The following is an 18,406-nucleotide window of genomic DNA, read 5'->3' as shown; positions in this document are numbered from 1 at the left end:
AAATTAGGCATGTGTCTGTGGTCTCAACTGCTTGAGAGGCTGAGATGGGATGGGAGGATCGCAGTCAAGGCTTCAGTGAGCCGTGATTACGCCACAGTACTCCAGCCTGGGAGGCAGAGAGAGACCCTTTCTAAAAAAAAGAAGAAAATAAAAAGAAAAGCACATTCCCCAGAACCCCTCCCCCTCCCATACCTACAGACCTAGCTTCTCTGTGGATGGGCCAGGAATCTGCATTTGAGCCATATTTTAACTTAAGACCCTCTCCCCTGTTTTATGAATGTGCCATCATTAACTGACCCCCTATCAGTAGACATGTGGATTGTCCCCAGCTGGGGGCCACTAAACAAGAATACAACAGACAGCCCTGAGGGTCCACCTTTGCTGACCTGTTCTGTTGTTTCCATGGGACAGACTCCTAGGCATGAGACTGCTCAGTCGAAAGGTGTGTGCCTTTTTCTATCAGCGCACATGGTTTAAGCCCAGTGGTTCTCAAAGCTGGTCCCTGGGACAGCAGTGGCAGCATCACCGGAGAACTTGTTAGAAATGCACATTCTTAGGCCCCACCCTGACCGACAGAATCAGAAGCCCCGGGCTTGGGACCTGGCATTCTGCATTTTCACAACCCTCCAGGTGACTCTGGAGAGTCTGAGAGTATGCTCAGGTTTGAGAACTCCCGCTCCACAGCCACGCTGTTCAACACCACAGCCACCAGCCACATGTGGCTTTTTAAGTTACATTAACTGAAATTAAATAATATCTAAAAATTAGTTCATCAGAGGTTGGGCACGGTGGCTCATGCCTGTAATCCCAGCACTTTGGGAGGCTGAGGCAGGAGGATTTCTTGAGTGTAGGAGTTTGAGACCAGCCCAGGCAACATAGTGAGACCCCCATCTCTACAAAAAGAAAAAAAGAAAAATTAGTTCCTAGTGGTGCCAGTCATATTTCACGTGCTCAGCACCATGTGGCTAGTGACTACAGTATTAGGGTGGATAGGACATTACCATCAGAACAGAAAAGGCTGACTGCGTTGTTCTAGAATATTCCAGAAGAGGCCGAGGTGGGCGGATCGCCTGAGGGCAGGAATTCAAGACCAGCCTGGCCAATATGGTGAAGCCCCATCTCTAGTAAAAATACAAAAAGCTGGGCATGGTGGTGCGTGCCTGTAGTCCCAGCTACTTAGGAGGCTGGGGCAGGAGAATCACTTGAACCTGGGAGATGGAGGAGGTTGCAGTGAGCCAAGATTGCACCATTGCACTCCAGCCTGGGCATCGCATCAAGACTTCATCTCAAAAAAAAGAAAGGCTGACTCACCCCTCCTACCCCCTTTCATGCTCTCACCCTCCTTTTACTTAAAAAACATCAGAAGAAAAAAAAATAATCCCATGGGTATAAGAGGGGCCCAGGAGTTCGGGGCTCTTTGAAACGGATCATTGAAATCCTCATCGACTCTTTGCGGAGCACGCTTATTTTTGGGAGCAGTGGGGAGGGACAAGCCCGCTTTTCCTCATGGTCTTGTTCTCTCCCAAGCAGGACGAGATCATTCTCTTGCGATCCCAGCAGCAATTGTCCCACGATGACAGTCGCTCTGCCCTGAGACAGCTGGAGGTGAGACCAGGATCGGGAGGGAGGGGTGCGGGAGCTTTTGTTGTCTGTCTCTGTGTCCGACGGGAGCTTCTGTCTGTCTGTCCATTGGGCGTCGGTCAGCTGATTCTCAGGAGCAGTAAGAGGTCTGCCCTGTGACTCGAGGCTGGCCTGGATCGTATCCAGACGTGTCCTGATGTTTTGTCCCGGGCAGCCTCTGCTACAATGTCATTGTAGCATTCTGTCCCTTCATCCATTCTAAAGGCTCCCCCATTTCAGGGAGTCCAGCCCCAGCTCTTGGGCCTACAATTTCATCCCCGATGGGCTCCTTCCACATGGATCTCTGCCTCTTTCCTTCTTTCTTCCCCTTGTCCTGCCTGTGCCCTGTTCTCAATCAGTAATAGCAAATACACACATTTCTGGAGTAATTACCACGTACGAGGCGCCGGGCTCAGAGCTTGGCCTGCACTTTCATTGACTCCTGATGGCAGGTGCTGTTGATCTCACCGTTTCACAGATGCAGAGGCTAAGGTTCACAGAAGTTAAGTCACTTGACCAACATCAAGGAGCTGGGATATTGTATAAGTTTTGAGTTTTATTCAGCTGCTAATAATAGGGACTCCAAATAATAGTGGCTTAAGCAGACACAAGTTTATTTACTTTAAGAAGTAAGTCTGCCACCCTGGTGAAACCCCGTCTCTACTAATAATATAAAAATTAGCCAGATGGTAGTGGCACACACCTGTAATCCCAGCTACTCGGGAGTCTGAGGCAGGAGAATTGCTTAAGCCTGGGAGGTGGAGGTTGCAGTGAGCCAAGATCATGTCACTGCACTCCAGTCTGGGTGACAGAGTGAGACCCTGTTTCAAAAAAAAAAAAAAGTCTGAAAATAGGCACTTCAGGGCTGGTTTGGCACCTTTATGATGTCATCAGTGACCTGGGATCCATCTGTCTTTCTGTTTTGCCATCCTTAGTGTGTGACTTACATACCAAGGGCACCTCATGGTTGCATCGTAGCTTCCACAGATCCAGCCATCACATATACATTCCAGATAGGAAGAAAGTGGAAGCTGCGAAAAAAAAAAAAAAGGCCTCACTAGCAGAGTCAGCCAGCTTAAAAGTGCTTTCCCAGAAGTCTCAGTCAATGACTTCTGTATTTACACTTCATTGGCCACCCCTATTGCAAGAGAGGTTTGGAAATGTAACTTTTAGTTGGTCACATTGCCACAAATACAATCAGAGTTTTGTTACTGAGGTATAAGGAGAGAGTGGATAGCATATGTCTGACAAAGACCTGAGAACTGCCCTCCGGAGTCATTTCTCTTCCCTTCTTTGCGGCTATTTTCTGCTTTTATTCTGTCTGACACGCACCTGGGAGACAGGGATGGCCACTAGGGTGTTATTCTCCTCTGGGCCACTGGATGGCAGCAAAGCACATGCTGCCCATTGAGGTGCTCAGAGCGGCATCTCCCGGGTATCTGGGTATGGGAAATAACAGGGTTCCAGGCACGGTCCAGATCCACAGAGACCCTCCCCAAGCTGGGCAGATGCCTGAGGGCCCACGTCCTTCACTCGGAGCCACCCAGAATCCAGACTTTTGTAGGGGTTGAGACTGGTGCCCCTCACATCTTGGGGTTTGGAAGAGGTTGATCAGGCAACCCCAAACATCTCACTGGCCTCTGCCTCAAGCCCCTCTGCTAGCTTTTTGTTGCTTTGGCTTTAGCATGACTTTGAGGGTCTTCTTTTCAAATGCAGATACTCTAAGCAGGATAATTGGTCTTCTATATTTTTATTTTTTAGACGGAGTCTTACTCTGTTGTCCAGGTTGGAGTGCAGTGGCGTGATCTTGGCTCACTGCAACGTCCACCTCCCGGGTTCAAGCGATTCTCCTGCCTCAGCCCCCGAGTAGCTGGGATTATAGGTGCACACCACCATGCCGAGATAACTTTAATTTTTAATTTATTGATCTATCTATCTATCTATCTACCTACCTACCTACCTACCTACCTACCTACCTACCTACCTACCTATGTATTTTGGGACGAGGTCTCACTCTGTCGCCCAGGCTGGAGTGCAGTAGCACGATCTCGGCTCACTGCAACCTCCACCTCCCAGGTTCAAGCGATTTTCCTGCCTCAGCCTCCCGAGTAGCTGGGATTACAGGTGCATGCTACCATACCCGGTTAATTTTTTGTATTTTTAGTAGAGATGGGTTTTTACCATGTTGGCAAGGCTAGTCTCCAGCTCCTGACCTTAAGTGATCCGCCCGCTTTGGCCTCCCAAAGTGCTGGGATTATAGGCGTGAGCCACTGTGCCTGGCCGGAATTAGTCTTGATAGCAACGGACTCACAGATGTTTCCTACCCCCTGCTAAAGATCACTTCCACCTGCTCTATTCTTGAAACCCTTTATTTCATCTTCTCTTTCTCCTTTGGGAGAAATGGTGGGACCACATCCATCATGGGAGGGTTTTGCATAGTAATTAAGCAACCAAGCTCTGGGAACCTGGCTATGACTTGCAGAAAAGTCACTTCCTAGCTGTGTGACTTTGGGGTAGTGACTCAACCTCTCTGAGCCTCAGTTTCCTCATCTGTAAAATAGGGATAATATACCTACTTCTTAGGGCTGTGAAGGTTGAATAACATCACACATGTGTACATTTGACACACTGCAATGCAGACAGTTGTACATTGTAGCTACTATTATTGTTGTTATGTGAGCCAGAAAAACTGGTAAGTCACCCTTACTTTGTTACTAAATCATTGCCCAAGTAGAGTTGAGCTCAAGGTCAAGCCTTTGGATGAGCTTGGTACAGGGAAGCTAAACATGAGTTCACTTTTCTTCTCTGACCTCAACATTCCTCTAGGCCGATTATGAGGCTGAGTTCAGATGATGTGTGTAAGGTACCTGGAATATTTTAGGAGCTAGACACATATTATCACCAGCACATCAAGCTTAACATTGACTTTTAAAAAATGAATCCTGTGATTTTTTTTAAAATATGATTTTTTAAATGCATTTTTATTATAATTTATTTATTTTTTGAGACAGGGTCTTGGTCTGTCACCCAGGCTGGAGTGCAGTGGTGCGATCACAGCTCACTGCAGCCTCAACCTCCCAGGCCAAGTGACTTTCCCACCTCAGCCTCCCAGTGTGCTGGGATTACAGGCGTAAGCCACCATGCCTGGCCTAATGCACCTTTAGAGAGGGTCACTCTTGTTGTCATATGGGAAATGTGCAGCCCTGGGAACTAAACATTCTAGTAGCCGGATGGAGGAAGCCATCTGATGTGCTGCCGAGTTCAATTCCTGGCTTCCTTCTCCTGACTGTGTGCCTCGGAGCCTCAGTTTTCTCACCTGCAAAATGGGGGCGTGAATAGGGCAGACCCTGTGGGATCATTATCCGGGATGGTGCGTGCAGAGTTCACCTGCGGGAATGGAGCCGGTTCATCCAGGGTCCAGTTCACCTTTGCAAGCTGAGATCTCTGAGGGAGAGGCAGGAATCAGTGAAGGAAATATCCTAGAACAGTGATCCTCAGTTCAACTGCGCGTCACAATCACCTGGGAGGCTTTAATGAGAACTCCCAGATGTCCAGGCTGTACCTCAGGTCAATTAAGACTGAATTGCTGAGGGTGGGGTTGGGCAGCAAGCAGTTTTAAAGTTTCCAAGTGATACCAGTGTGAAGCCAAGGTTGAGATCCAACGGGCTGGCAGAGGTTCTCAGACTTTACTGTGCACCAGGATCACCGGGAGGCTTGCTAAAACCCAGGTGGCCTGGTCCACCCCCAGGGCCTTTGATTAAGACTGAGGTGGGGTCCATTAATATGCATTTCTAATAAGTTCTCAGGTGAAGCTGATGCTGCTTGTCCTGGGACCACACTTAAAGAACCACTGGGCTAGGGCAATGTGTTTTAAACTGTGAATGGTAAAATCAGTTTATTGGATGGTAACCAACATTTTAAAATAGTGAGATAGAACAGAAGAGAAAATATTAGAACACATAATAAAAATATTGATTTGAGGCTGGGTGCGGTGGTTCACATCTGTTAATCCTAGAACTTTGGGAGGCTGAGGCAGGAGGATCATTTGAGCCCAGGAGTTTGAGACCAGCTTGGGAAGCATAGTGAGACCTTGTCTAATTTTATTAAAAAATAAAAATTAAAAAGAATATTGATTTGAACTGGCATGATGGCTCACACCTGTAATCCCAGCACTTTGGGAGACTGAGGTGGGAGGATTGCTTGAGCTCAGGAGTTCAAGACCAGTTTGGATCCCATCAAAATCCCATCTCTACAAAATAAAAAAAAAAAAAACCCAAAAACTTAACTGGGTATGGTATTGCATGCTTGTAGTCCCATCTGCTCAAGAGGCTGAGGCAGGAGGATCGCCTGAGTCCAGGAGTTCAAGGCTGCAGTGAGCTGTGATCACACCACTGCACTGCAGCCTGGGTGACAGAGCAAAACCCCCAACTGTATTTTTTTTAAAAAATTGATTTGTGAAACTTTTATATTCATTTGATTAGATAATATGAATAAATCTACATACACAACATACATATGTATGTTTGTATGTGTTGGCTGCAATGTATTTCTTCCTGTGGACCACCTTTTTTTTTGAGATAGAGTCTCGCTCTGTCGCCCAGACTGGAGTGCAGTGGCATGATCTCGGCTCACTGCAACTTCCGCCTCCTGGATTCAAGCGATTCTCCTGCCTCCTCCCCAGTAGCTGGAATTACAGGCACATGCCACCATGCCCAGCTAATTTTTGTATTTTTTAGTAGGGACAGGGTTTTGCTATGTTGGCCAGGATGGTCTTGAACTTCTGGCCTCAGGTGGACCACCATTTTTTAAAAAAAGAGTGAACTGGCTGGGCAAGGAGGCTCATGCCTGTAATCCCAGCACATTGGGAGGCCAAAGTGGGAGGATTGCTGGAATCCAGGAGTTTGAGACTTTGAGACCAGCCTGGGCAACATGGCGAAACCCCATCTCTAAAAAAATACAAAAATTAACTGGGCATGGTGGCATATGCCTGTAGTCCCAGCTACTCTGGAGGCTAAGGTGGGAAGATTGCTTGAGCCCAGGAAGCTGAGGCTGCAGTGAGCTGAGATTGGGGCACTGTACTCCAGCCTGGAGCCTAGGTGACAGAGCGACACCTTGTCTCAAAAAAAAAAAAAGAGAGTCAACAGCTTTTAAAAAATATTGTAGGCTGGGCATGGTGGCTCATGCCTGTAATATCAGCACTTTGGGAGGCTAACATGGGCAGATCACTTGAGGTCAGCAATTTGAGATGAGCCTGTGTCTCTACTAAAAAAAAAAAAAAAAGTAAAAAAGTTGGCGTGGTGGCACCTGCTTGTAATCCCAGCTACTTGGGAGGCTGAAGGATAAGAATTGCCTGAACCTGGGAGGCAGAGGTTGCAGTGAGCTGAGATCATGCCTCTGCACTCTGGCCTTGGTAAAAGAGTGAGACTCTGTCCCCCCCAAAAAATAAATAAATTTCATAATCCTGTAGACATGTAGACACACACACACACGTAAGTGAAGCAAAACTTACGTTGAACAATATTTACCCTTGTGACCCTCAGTGTACACTAGTATTTTCTCTTCCTTTCTTTGCTATCCTATTTTATTTTGTTTCTTCAAAATTCGATGAAACCCATTTAATTGATCTCATGTGCCCTCAGAGGTTTGCAAACCTGCAGTTTGGAGACCCTGACCCCGGAGGGTCCCAAACACCCTGCCCACCGAAAGTCTTCCTGAGCAGGTGGGAATTGGGGTCTGCCACCAGGATAAACTGAGGAAGACCACGGAGGAGGCAGATATGTATGAGAGCAAGTGCAGGGAGGTCAGCAAGACCTTGGATCTACTCAAGAACTCAGTGGAGAAACTGTTCAAGAAGATTAACTGTGATGCCACCAAGATCCTGGTGCAGTTAGGGGAGACGGGGAAAGTCACCGACATCAACCTTCCGCAGTATTTTGGTGAGTCAGGCTGGGGCTCGTTAGAGTCTTAGGAAACATTTCCAGAACTTTCTGTGACTAGGCATGAGGACTTGCTCTTATGGAGTAGTGAGCTTGGTGGTGAAGTGTGTGGGCGCTAAAGCCAGCCTTCCTGGGTTTGAATCCTGGGTCTACGGTTACTAGCTCTGGAGCCTTGAACAGGTTTGTTTTTGGCTTTGTTTCTTTTGAGACAGAGTCTTGCTCTGTTGCCCAGGCTGGAGTGCAGTGGCGCAATCAAGGCTCACTGTAGTCTCAACCTCTTGGGCTCAGGCAATCCTCCCACCTCAGCCTCCCAAGTAGCTGGGACTACAGGCATGTGCTGCCATGCGCGACTAATTTTTTGTATTTTTTGTAGAGACAGGATCTTGTCACATTGCCCAGGCTGGTCTCAAACTCCTTTGCTCAAGTGATCTGCCCTCCTTGGCCTCCCAAAGTGCTGGGATTACAAGTATAAGCCACTGTACCTGGCCAGGGCAGGTTTCTGAATCTCACTGTGCTTCAGATTTTTGATCTACAAAAATGGGTCTCTTTTAATGCCTTCAGTTTAAAAAAAAAAAAAAAAAATGGGTGTGAACCCAGTATCTACCTCATAAGACTGTTGGGAGGCTTAAATAAATGTATAGTTATTTGAGAAAAATTATATTATCACCTCAATAAATGCAGAAGAAGCATTTGATAAAATTCAACAGCCATTCATGATCTTAAAAAAGAAAACTCTCAGCCGGGCACGGTGGCTCAAGCCTGTAATCCCAGCACTTTGGGAGGCCGAGGTGGGAGGATCACGAGATCAGGAGATCGAGTCCATCCTGGCTAACATGGTGAAACCCTGTCTACTAAAACTACAAAAATTAGCTGGGTGCGTTGGTGCACACTGTAGTCCCAGATACTCGGGAGACTGAAGCAGGAGGATTGCTCGAACCCGAGAGGTGGAGGTTGTAGTCAGTCAAAATTGTGCCACTGCACTCCAGCCTGGGCAACAGAGCAAGATTCTGTCTCAAGCAAACCAAAAAAACAGAAAACACCCAAAACTACAGCAAACCTCATCCTTCATGATGGGAGTGGGAAGTGGAATGTTTTTCTCCTAAGATCAGGAACAAGGAAGGGATGTCTGTGTGCTGTCACCATGTCTATTCAGTGCTGTACTGGAGGCCCTAGCCAATGCAATAAAGCACGAAAAAGAAATAAAAGGCACACAGATTAGAAAGGAAGAAATAAAGTGCTCAGAGTAGTGCCTGGCATGTAGCAAATCTATTAACAATCACATACATTTCTAGGCATTGACCTTAAGCTCAGAGTGGACAGGGAGGGACATACCTGCACAGATCCTGACAATTTGGAATGAATGGCTTCCACTGCTCCTTGAATTAAACCTCAGATTCTTTTTTTTTTTTTTTTGAGGTGGAGTCTCACTCTGTTGCCCAGGCTGGAATGCAGTGGCACGATCTCAGCTCACTGCAGCTTCTTACTCCCTGGTTCAAGTGATTCTCCTGCCTCAGCCTCCCGAATAGCTGGGATTACAGGCACGTACCACCATGCCCAGCTAATTTTTGTATTTTTAGTAGAGATGGGGTTTCACCATGTTGGCCAGGATGGTCCATGATCTCTTGACCTCATGATCCACCCGCCTTGGCCTCCTAAAGTGCTAGGATTACAGGCGTGAGCCACCGTGCCCAGCCAAACATCAGATTCTTAATACACTCTATGTTTGGGAGGTTCCCCAAACCCATTCTATCCTCCTGGCCACATTCAGTGATTTGCTAGAGGACTCCTAGGACTCAGTATATAGTCACACATATGGCTATGATTTATTACAGTAAAAGGGTACAGAACAAAATAAGCAAAGTGACATGTTAGTGTGAACCATGTGATAAACCATATTGTGCAAATTAGGCAGGGTGAGACACTCTTTTAAAAATTTTTTTAAAAATTTGGGGGTACATAGTAGGTGTGTATTTTGTGGGGTACATGAGATGTTGTGATACAGGCATGCAGTGTACAACAATCAAATCATGGAAAATGGGACATCCATCCCTTCAAGCATTTATCTTTTGTGTTATAAACAATTCAGTTATACTCTTTTAGTTATTTTAAAATGTACAGTTAAACTATTTTGACTATAATCACCCTGTTGTGCTATCAAATACTAGATGTTACTCATTCTTTTATCTATTTATTTATTTTTATTTTTTATTTTTTTTGTAGAGATGGGGTCTCGCCATGTTGCCCAGGATGGGCTCAAACCCCTGTACTCAAGTCATCCCCCTGCCTTGGCCTCCCAAAGTGCTGGGATTACAGGCATGAGCCATTGTGCCCAGTCTTATTCATTCTTTCTGGTTTTGTATTCATTAACCATCCCCACCTCCCTCCCACCTGCCACTGCCCTTCCCAGCCTCTGATAACCATCCTTCCACTCTCTATCTCCATGTGTTCATTGTTTTGAGTTTTTCATCTTGCAAATAAGTGAGAGCATGCGAAGTTTGTCTTTCTGTGCCTGGCTTATTTCACTTAACATAATGACCTCCAGTTCCATCCATGTTGTTGCAAATGACAGGATCTCATTCTTTTTTGGTGGCTGAATAGTACTCCATCGTGGATATGTACCACATTTTCTTTCTTTCTTTCTTTCTTTTTTCCTTTTTTTCTTTCTCCTTCCTCCCTCCCTCCTTCCCTCCCTCCCTCTCTTCCTTCCTTCCTTCCTTCCTTCCTTCCTTCCTTCCTTCCTTCCTTTCTTCTTCTTTCTCTCTCTCTCTTTCTTTTTTCGGAATTTCACTCTTATCACCTAGGCTGGAGTGCAATGGCGTGATCTCGGCTCACTGCAACCTCTGCCTCCTGAGTTCAAGTTATTCTCCTGTCTCAGCTTCCTTAGTAGCTGGGATTACAGGTGCCTGCCACCACGCCCAGCTAATTTTTGTATGTTTAATAGAGATGGGGTTTCACCACGTTGGCCAGGCTGGTCTCGAACTCCTGACCTCAGGTGATCCACCTGCTTTGGCTTCCCAAAGTGCTGGGATTACAGGCGTGAGCCACCATGCCCGGCCATCACATTTTCTTTATACATTCAGGTGAGCCACTCTTATCAGTTAATGGTGTTGGGAACCCTGCTGAAATCCAGGTTCCCGGATGCCAGCCCAAGCCTGACCTGGTCAACAAGGCTTTCAGAGGAGAAAGCCTGACCCTGCTGTGTTGACTTTTTTCTGTATACAGCTTATCAGGTTCTTCCTAGCCTGGCTTTGCTTACATTTCTCATCTCCTCTTGTCCTGCTCTGTCCCTGGCTCACCACCTGCAGGCACACCATCCTCCTCTCGATCCTTCCAGTCTCCCCTACTGCTGCCTCTGCATCTTGTTCCCACCTCAGGGCCTTTGCACAGGCTGTTCCTGGAAGAACTGTCCCATGCCCAGTTCCTTCACATTCTCAGATCTCAGTTTCATTGTCCTCCCTGCACTGAAGCTGCCCTGTCCCCACCCATCTGAAGCTGCCCGTGCCCCTCCTGCCACCACTATTATTCCCTCTCATAGCAGTCCTAGTATTTAGCATTCACCCAATTTGTCTCTATGGACAGGTCGCTTTCAATGTCTGGATATATGTGGTTCCTGAGATATGATAGCAAATTTTGGATGCCAATATTATTTATTTATTCATTTATTTACTTATTTATTATTTTTTGAGTGTCACTCTGTTGCCCAGGTGGAAGTTCAGTGGCACAATCTTGGCTCACTGCAACCTCTTCCTCCCAGGTTCAAGTGATTCCTGTGGCTCGGCCTCCCAAGTAGCTGGGATTACAGGTGCCTGCCACTACACCCGGCTAATGCTTTTTGAGACGGAGTCTCGCTCTGTCACCCAGGCTGGAGTGCAGTGGCGCTATCTCGGCTCACTGCAACCTCTACCTCCCAGGTTCAAGTGATTCTCCTGTCTCAGCCTCCCATGTGGCTGGGACTACAGGCCTGCGCAACCACATCCAGCTAGTTTTTGTATTTTCAGTAGAGATGCGGTTTCACCATGTTGGCCATGCTGGTCTCAAACTCCTGACCTCAACTGATCTACCCGCCTTGGCCTCCCAAAGTGCTGAGATTACAGGTGTGAGCCACCGTGCCTGGCCTAATTTTTGTTTTTCAGTAGAGACAGGGTTTCACCATGTTGGCCAGGCTGGTCTTGAACTCCTGACCTCAAGTGATCCACCTGCCTCAGCTTCCCAAAGTGCTGGGATTACAGGCGTGAGCCATTGTGCCTGGCCTGGATGGTAATATTTTTGATCCCTGATTTTCAGATAGAATAGCAGCAGTCTGGACAGTGTGAGGTTTATTCAAAAAACATACCCAAATCCAGTAGTTATTGAATCAGATAATGAACCTCTGGATGGCGAGGGCTCCCTGTAGTGACGTGTTCAATTGTTGAACTTGGCTTTCTCTCTATGCCTCCATACACACTGAAGCTCTGGTAGGGCAAGGACTGTTTTTTGTTGTTAGTGTTGTCATTGTTTTGTTTTTCCTCCATCGCATCCTTAGCGTCTAGCACGGTGCATGGCGTGGTAGGCATTGAGTAATCATTTGCGAATGAACGAATGAATGAATGTCTTGTGACTGCATGGGGCTATGGAGCTACAGTGCAAGGGGATGTCCCCTGAATGAGGCAGGTCAGGGAAGCATTCCTGCAGGTGGCGAGGCCTGACCTGCGTTTTAAAACACCTCTAGGGGGTTATTCAGGGAAGTGTGTAGGGAAAGGCATTCTGGCAGAAGGAACAGCATAAGTAAAGGCCTGGAGACTTGAAACAGACAGCATTGGGGCAAGTCAGGAGTTTAAGGTGGGGCTCCCAATTTTTAGTGTAACCTGGTGTTTCTCAACCTTCTTTTCGTTATCATCCTGCTAAGGAGCCTTTCTAGACATATTTTCCTAATTGCCCTCCTTGTGAATGTAATATTTTAATATCACTGAGATACTGTATGTCTGCTCATGTCCTGTGTGTATCTGTGTTATACACAGTAAGAAGTCAGAGGCCAGGCACGATGGCTCATGCTTGTAATCCCAGCACTTTGGGAGGCCGATACGGAAGGATCACTTGAGACTAGGAGTTCAAGACCAGCCAGACAGTGTCTACAAAAAATACAAAAATTAGCTGGGCATGGTGTCATGTGTCTTTGGTTGCAGCTACTTGGGAGGCTGAAGCAGGAGAATCACTTGAACCTGGGAGTTTGAGATCACAGTGAGCCAAGATCATGCCACTGCACTCCAGCCTGGGCAACAGAGCCAGACCTTGTCTACAAAAACAAAAACAAAAACAAAAAAAAGTCAATTATTTTTCTCTCAAGAACCAAATTTCAGCCTCTAAGGGTGAGGAGTGATGTTGTCCTGTTGAGAATGCATGGTGACACCCAGGAGAAAGCCTTGTCCTTGTCAGAGGTCAGATCCCGCACCTCCTGTACTTCCTGCTCCTCCCCATCCTCTGCAGTGGGGGCGCCACCCCCAGCACCCCCAGGCCCAGGTCTCTCAGCAGCCATCTTGGTCCTACTTTTTGTTCTCCAGCCATCATTGAAAAGAAGACCAATGACCTGCTGCTGTTGGAGACCTATAGGCGCATCCTGGATGTGGAAGGGGCAGAGGCTGAGATCCCACAACCCTTCGTCAACCCTTTCTGGGGTGGCTCTGCCCTCCTCAAGCCCCCAGAACCCATCAAAGTCATCCCCCCAGTGCTGGGGGCTGACCCCTTCAGCGACAGGTTGGATGATGGTGAGTTCTCTCTCTCAATCTGCACAGGTTGCTGGGAAACCTGTGCCTTTAGGTCTGGGGAGGCCTTGTCCAGGCGCCGGAGAGGGTCTGCAGTGTTGAACCTCGTTTTCCCCTCTTTATGAGCCCTTGTGGCCTGCCAGTTCCCTTGGGTGCCATCTTGGTTGTGGTCACTTGGTATCATTTGCTTGGGGACTTTTCTCTCTATGATGCTAGGGTGACACAGATCCTGAAGTTCAGTTATTTTGGATATTTTTAAAAGTCAAAACTACCTTTTGATCATTTAAAATGAACCTTAAAATATCAAAAGTTTACAAATTGGCAAGTTATGGGTAGACATAGTTCCCAGACTCTGTGTCTCACGCTCACCCTATCTATGCTCCTGAGTCTCACTCGCCTATGACCTCCCTTTCCCTGACCCGTTGTGCCTCTAGGACCCATCCTTGGCCCCTCCCCATTTTTGTCCCCTAACCCCACGGTTGAAGCAGCTTCAACCTGGTCCATGCCAGAAGCGAAATGGTCAACCGTGGTTCTTCCAATACTGGCCCATTGATCTTCTTCTTTTCCAAGGTAGAAACTCATTCATCCCCCTCATGCGGGGAGCCAGGCCTTCACTCTGAAGGTGGGAATCAAATTGGCCTCACCTGCTTTTTGGAGAGCAGTTTGGCCACATATATGGGAACCGATCCTTCCAGAAGGACTTATTCAAGGGTCGAAGGTGAAAGGGGGAGGAGTGGAGGCTGTTCACTGCAGCTCCAAACTGGAAACAAGTGTAATGCCCACCCCTTAGAGGTTGGTTAAATAAGGTACAGCTCATCCACCCATGCAGTGGAATTCTAAGCAGCCCCAAAAATGAGGCATGGGGACAATATGAAGAGACTAGGAAGACGCCCTTGATATTAAGACAAAAAGGGAAAGCAGTCAGTTGCACGACAATTGTCTGGGCATCCTGAGAAGTACTGTATTGTATAATCCCATCTTTCGAAAAACGTTCTCTACATATGCGTGCAATACACAGGCACACACATGCGTGTGTACACGCACACACGTATGTGTACATATATGTGTGTATATGTGTATATATAGATGTGTGTATATGTATGTGCGTGTGTGTATATGTGTATATATAGATGTGTGTGTATATATGTGCGTGTGTATATGTGTATATATAGATGTGTGTGTACATATGTGCGTGTGTGTATGTGTATATATAGATGTGTGTATGTGTGTATATATATGTGCGTGTGTGTATATGTGTATAGGTGTGTGTGTATATATGTGCGTGTGTGTATATGTGTATATATAGATGTGTGTGTACATATGTGCGTGTGTGTATATGTGTATATATAGATGTGTGTATGTGTGTATATATGTGCTGTGTGTATATGTGTATAGGTGTGTGTGTATATAGATGTGCATGTGTGTATATGTGTATATATAGATGTGTGTATATATATGTGCGTGTGTGTATGTGTATATATAGATATGTGTGTGTACATATGTGCGTGTGTGTATATGTGTATATATAGATGTGTGTATGTGTGTATATATATGTGCGTGTGTGTATATGCGTATATATAGATGTGTGTGTATATATGTGCGTGTGTGTATATGTGTATATATAGATGTGTGTGTACATATGTGCGTGTGTGTATGTGTGTATATATAGATGTGTGTATGTGTGTATATATATGTGCTGTGTGTATATGTGTATAGGTGTGTGTGTATATAGATGTGCATGTGTGTATATGTGTATATATAGATGTGTGTATATATATGTGCGTGTGTGTATATGTGTATATATAGATATGTGTGTGTACATATGTGCGTGTGTGTATATGTGTATATATAGATGTGTGTATGTGTGTATATATATGTGCTGTGTGTATATGCGTATATATAGATGTGTGTGTATATATGTGCGTGTGTGTATATGTGTATATATAGATGTGTGTGTACATATGTGCGTGTGTGTATATGTGTATATATAGATGTGTGTATGTGTGTGTATATGTGTATATAGATGTGTGTGTATATATATGTGCCTGTGTGTATATGTGTATAGGTGTCTGTGTATATAGATGTGCGTGTGTGTATATGTATATATATAGATATGTGTGTGTATATATATGTGCATGTGTGTATATGTATATATAGAGATGTGTGTGTGTGTATGTGTGTGTGTATATATGTGCGTGTGTGTATATGTGTATATATAGATGTGTGTGTACATATGTGCGTGTGTGTATATGTGTATATATAGATGTGTGTATGTGTGTATATATGTGCTGTGTGTATATGTGTATAGGTGTGTGTGTATATAGATGTGCATGTGTGTATATGTGTATATATAGATGTGTGTATATATATGTGCGTGTGTGTATGTGTATATATAGATATGTGTGTGTACATATGTGCGTGTGTGTATATGTGTATATATAGATATGTGTGTGTATATGTGTATATATATGTGCGTGTGTGTATATGCGTATATATAGATGTGTGTGTATATATGTGCGTGTGTGTATATGTGTATATATAGATGTGTGTGTACATATGTGCGTGTGTGTATGTGTATATATAGATGTGTGTATGTGTGTATATATATGTGCTGTGTGTATATGTGTATAGTGTGTGTGTATATAGATGTGCATGTGTGTATATGTGTATATAGATGTGTGTATATATATGTGCGTGTGTGTATATGTGTATATATAGATATGTGTGTGTACATATGTGCGTGTGTGTATATGTGTATATATAGATGTGTGTATGTGTGTATATATGTGCTGTGTGTATATGCGTATATATAGATGTGTGTGTATATATGTGCGTGTGTGTATATGTGTATATATAGATGTGTGTGTACATATGTGCGTGTGTGTATATGTGTATATATAGATGTGTGTATGTGTGTGTATATGTGTATATATAGATGTGTGTGTATATATGTGCGTGTGTGTATATGTGTATAGGTGTCTGTGTATATAGATGTGCGTGTGTGTATATGTTATATATAGATGTGTGTGTGTATATATGTGCGTGTGTGTATATGTATATATAGAGATGTGTGTGTGTGTATGTGTGTGTGTATATATATATATATATTTTTTTTTCTTTGCCAGTAGTCCTCAGTCAGGGGTGATTTACCCTTTATGGGACATTTGGCAATATCTGAAGATATTTTTGGTTGTCACAACTGAAAGTGATGGTGTTGCTGTCATCTAGTGGCCAAGGATGCTGCTAAAAATCTCACCATGCACAGGACAGCACTTCACAACCCTGATACATAATAAGAGATATAAGATATCTGAGAGAGGGAGAGGGAGAGGGAGAGAAAGAGGAAGGCTCAGAGGCAGGAAGAGGAGGAGGAGGAGGAGGAAGGGAGGGAGGGGTGATGAGAGAAAGGGAAGGAGGAAGGTTTCTAGATTATGCATAAAAATCCAGAGGTGTATAAGCCACCTGTTACAGTGGATGATTGTGGATGGTGGTTTGCAGATAACGTTGCGTTTCTAAGTTAAACAATTCTGTATTGTTTGAAATTTTCTCTTACAATGACCTTGCATGACTTTAGTAAGTAGAGAAAAAAATCAATTTTTAAAAAGCTGCCGCCATTTCTCTGAGCAGCATTTCAAGTGTGCCAAGGATGAAGGGATAGACCCCCAATAAGCACACATGCACACACACACACGCACACAACACATGCGTACACACATGCACACACAGAGATCCTGTGTGTTTCAGCTGAAGAGACTGAAATGCGGCAGGAGTGAAAGCTAGGCCAGATGACACCCATCTCAGCACAACTTCCACCGCCCTTTCAGTTCCTAAAACGTTGAGGAGAGAGGTGGGCAGAGCTGCTGGTGGGTTGTCCTCACAAGGTTGGAAATGTACAGATACCGTCTTCACCTCTGTTCACGGGAATGTTGATGAACTTTTCTCCCAGCCCACTGGCCTCTACGGCCTACAGGTGTGAATTAGAAGAGGGGCCACTTTTGGGTAGATTAATTAGAAAAAGGTGCCCCTTCTGGGTAGCTATGGCTCAGCAATCAAGTGGGGGCTGGATTTCAACCCATTCATCTACCCCTCTCCTCTAAGTGTCTTTGTGTAGTGCACATCCTGAAAACTGCACATGGTGGCCCTAACTTCTTAACATTAAACCAAATATTCATCACATCCTTGTCTAGGAGGAAAACTAGCCATTGTCTGGGCAGCCCCGAGAAGTATATTTCTGTTCATTCTCCCCTCCTTGAAACCTGAGAATTTCCAGGCTCCACTCCCCAATGCTACGGAGGGATGCCAAACCAGGCTTGGCCATCCCTGCCTTGGGCAGAGAGACAGAGTCACTGGGAAGGAAGCCCGAGCCCTGGGTTTGATTTCCCAGCACCTCACACAAACCTGGTCTTGGTGCAGTGGAACAGCCCCTGGATCACGGCAGCCTTCGGCAGCTGATTCTCGACAATTATATCCTGAAGGAGAATCGGAGTAAGGAAGTGCGCGGAGACAGCCTGCCTGAGAAAGTGGATGACAGCAGGTCCAGGAAGAGGGTAACCTTGTGAGGTGCATGGATGGGGCCACCTTTGCACAATAACTGAAAAAATAAATGTTTTGTTCTGTAGCCTCATGCCTGTCACACGCATTACTAAGGGCTTTGGGTGCTGGGGCCACCTCTGGGCTGGGACTGAGGAGTGAGAAGTAAAAGCGGGAACGGGGGTGGGAACCGTGTGAGGCCATGAAGGCCCCTGGACACCTCTGAGCTGGAGACCAACACAGGCCACCCCCAGACATGCAGAGACACAGATGCAGATGCGGTCCACCAGGTGTAACGGGCTAGCCCGGGGGAGGGGCCATGCTGGAGCCAGAGTGTGGATCCTGAGACACCGCTGGCCACCCGAGGTGTGGCAAACACTTGCAGATGGGAAGTGGGAGCTGGGGGCATGCTGGATCTGCTTCTGTGGGTGTGTCTGTGTGTACATGTGTGTAGATCTGTCTTTCTGAGTCTGTGTCTCTGTGTGTTTGTATCTGTATGTCTGTATATATGTCTGTGTGTCTGTATCTCTGTGTATCTGAGTGTGTCTCTGTGTGTCCATATATGTGTGTACCTGTGTGTAT

The 18,406-nt window shown here is 45.7% G+C and overlaps 1 protein-coding gene across 4 annotated transcripts in view; it reads left to right on the top strand.

Annotated features, from left to right (window-relative positions):
* Positions 1-17,912, top strand: part of CCDC63 (coiled-coil domain containing 63) — a 55,242-nt gene extending 37,330 nt beyond the window's left edge. For 3 of the 4 annotated variants that reach the window (XM_033220608.1, XM_033220606.1, XM_033220607.1), the window contains 4 exons: positions 1,531-1,605; positions 7,364-7,556; positions 13,094-13,297; positions 17,708-17,912. In XM_033220608.1, the coding sequence (XP_033076499.1) occupies positions 1,531-1,605; positions 7,364-7,556; positions 13,094-13,297; positions 17,708-17,853 (618 nt within the window). In that variant the 3' untranslated portion in view covers positions 17,854-17,912. The remainder of the gene's footprint in view (positions 1-1,530; positions 1,606-7,363; positions 7,557-13,093; positions 13,298-17,707) is intronic. The other variant, XM_033220609.1, reaches the window with a different exon arrangement.
* Positions 17,913-18,406: the final 494 nt, after the last annotated feature.

This window comes from Trachypithecus francoisi, unplaced genomic scaffold, assembly GCF_009764315.1.
Source record: "Trachypithecus francoisi isolate TF-2019V2 unplaced genomic scaffold, Tfra_2.0 Lachesis_group11, whole genome shotgun sequence".
Taxonomy (NCBI): Eukaryota; Metazoa; Chordata; class Mammalia; order Primates; family Cercopithecidae; genus Trachypithecus; species Trachypithecus francoisi.
The sequence above is the reverse complement of the archived record's forward strand: the minus strand, read 5'-3'. Positions and strand labels throughout refer to the sequence as shown.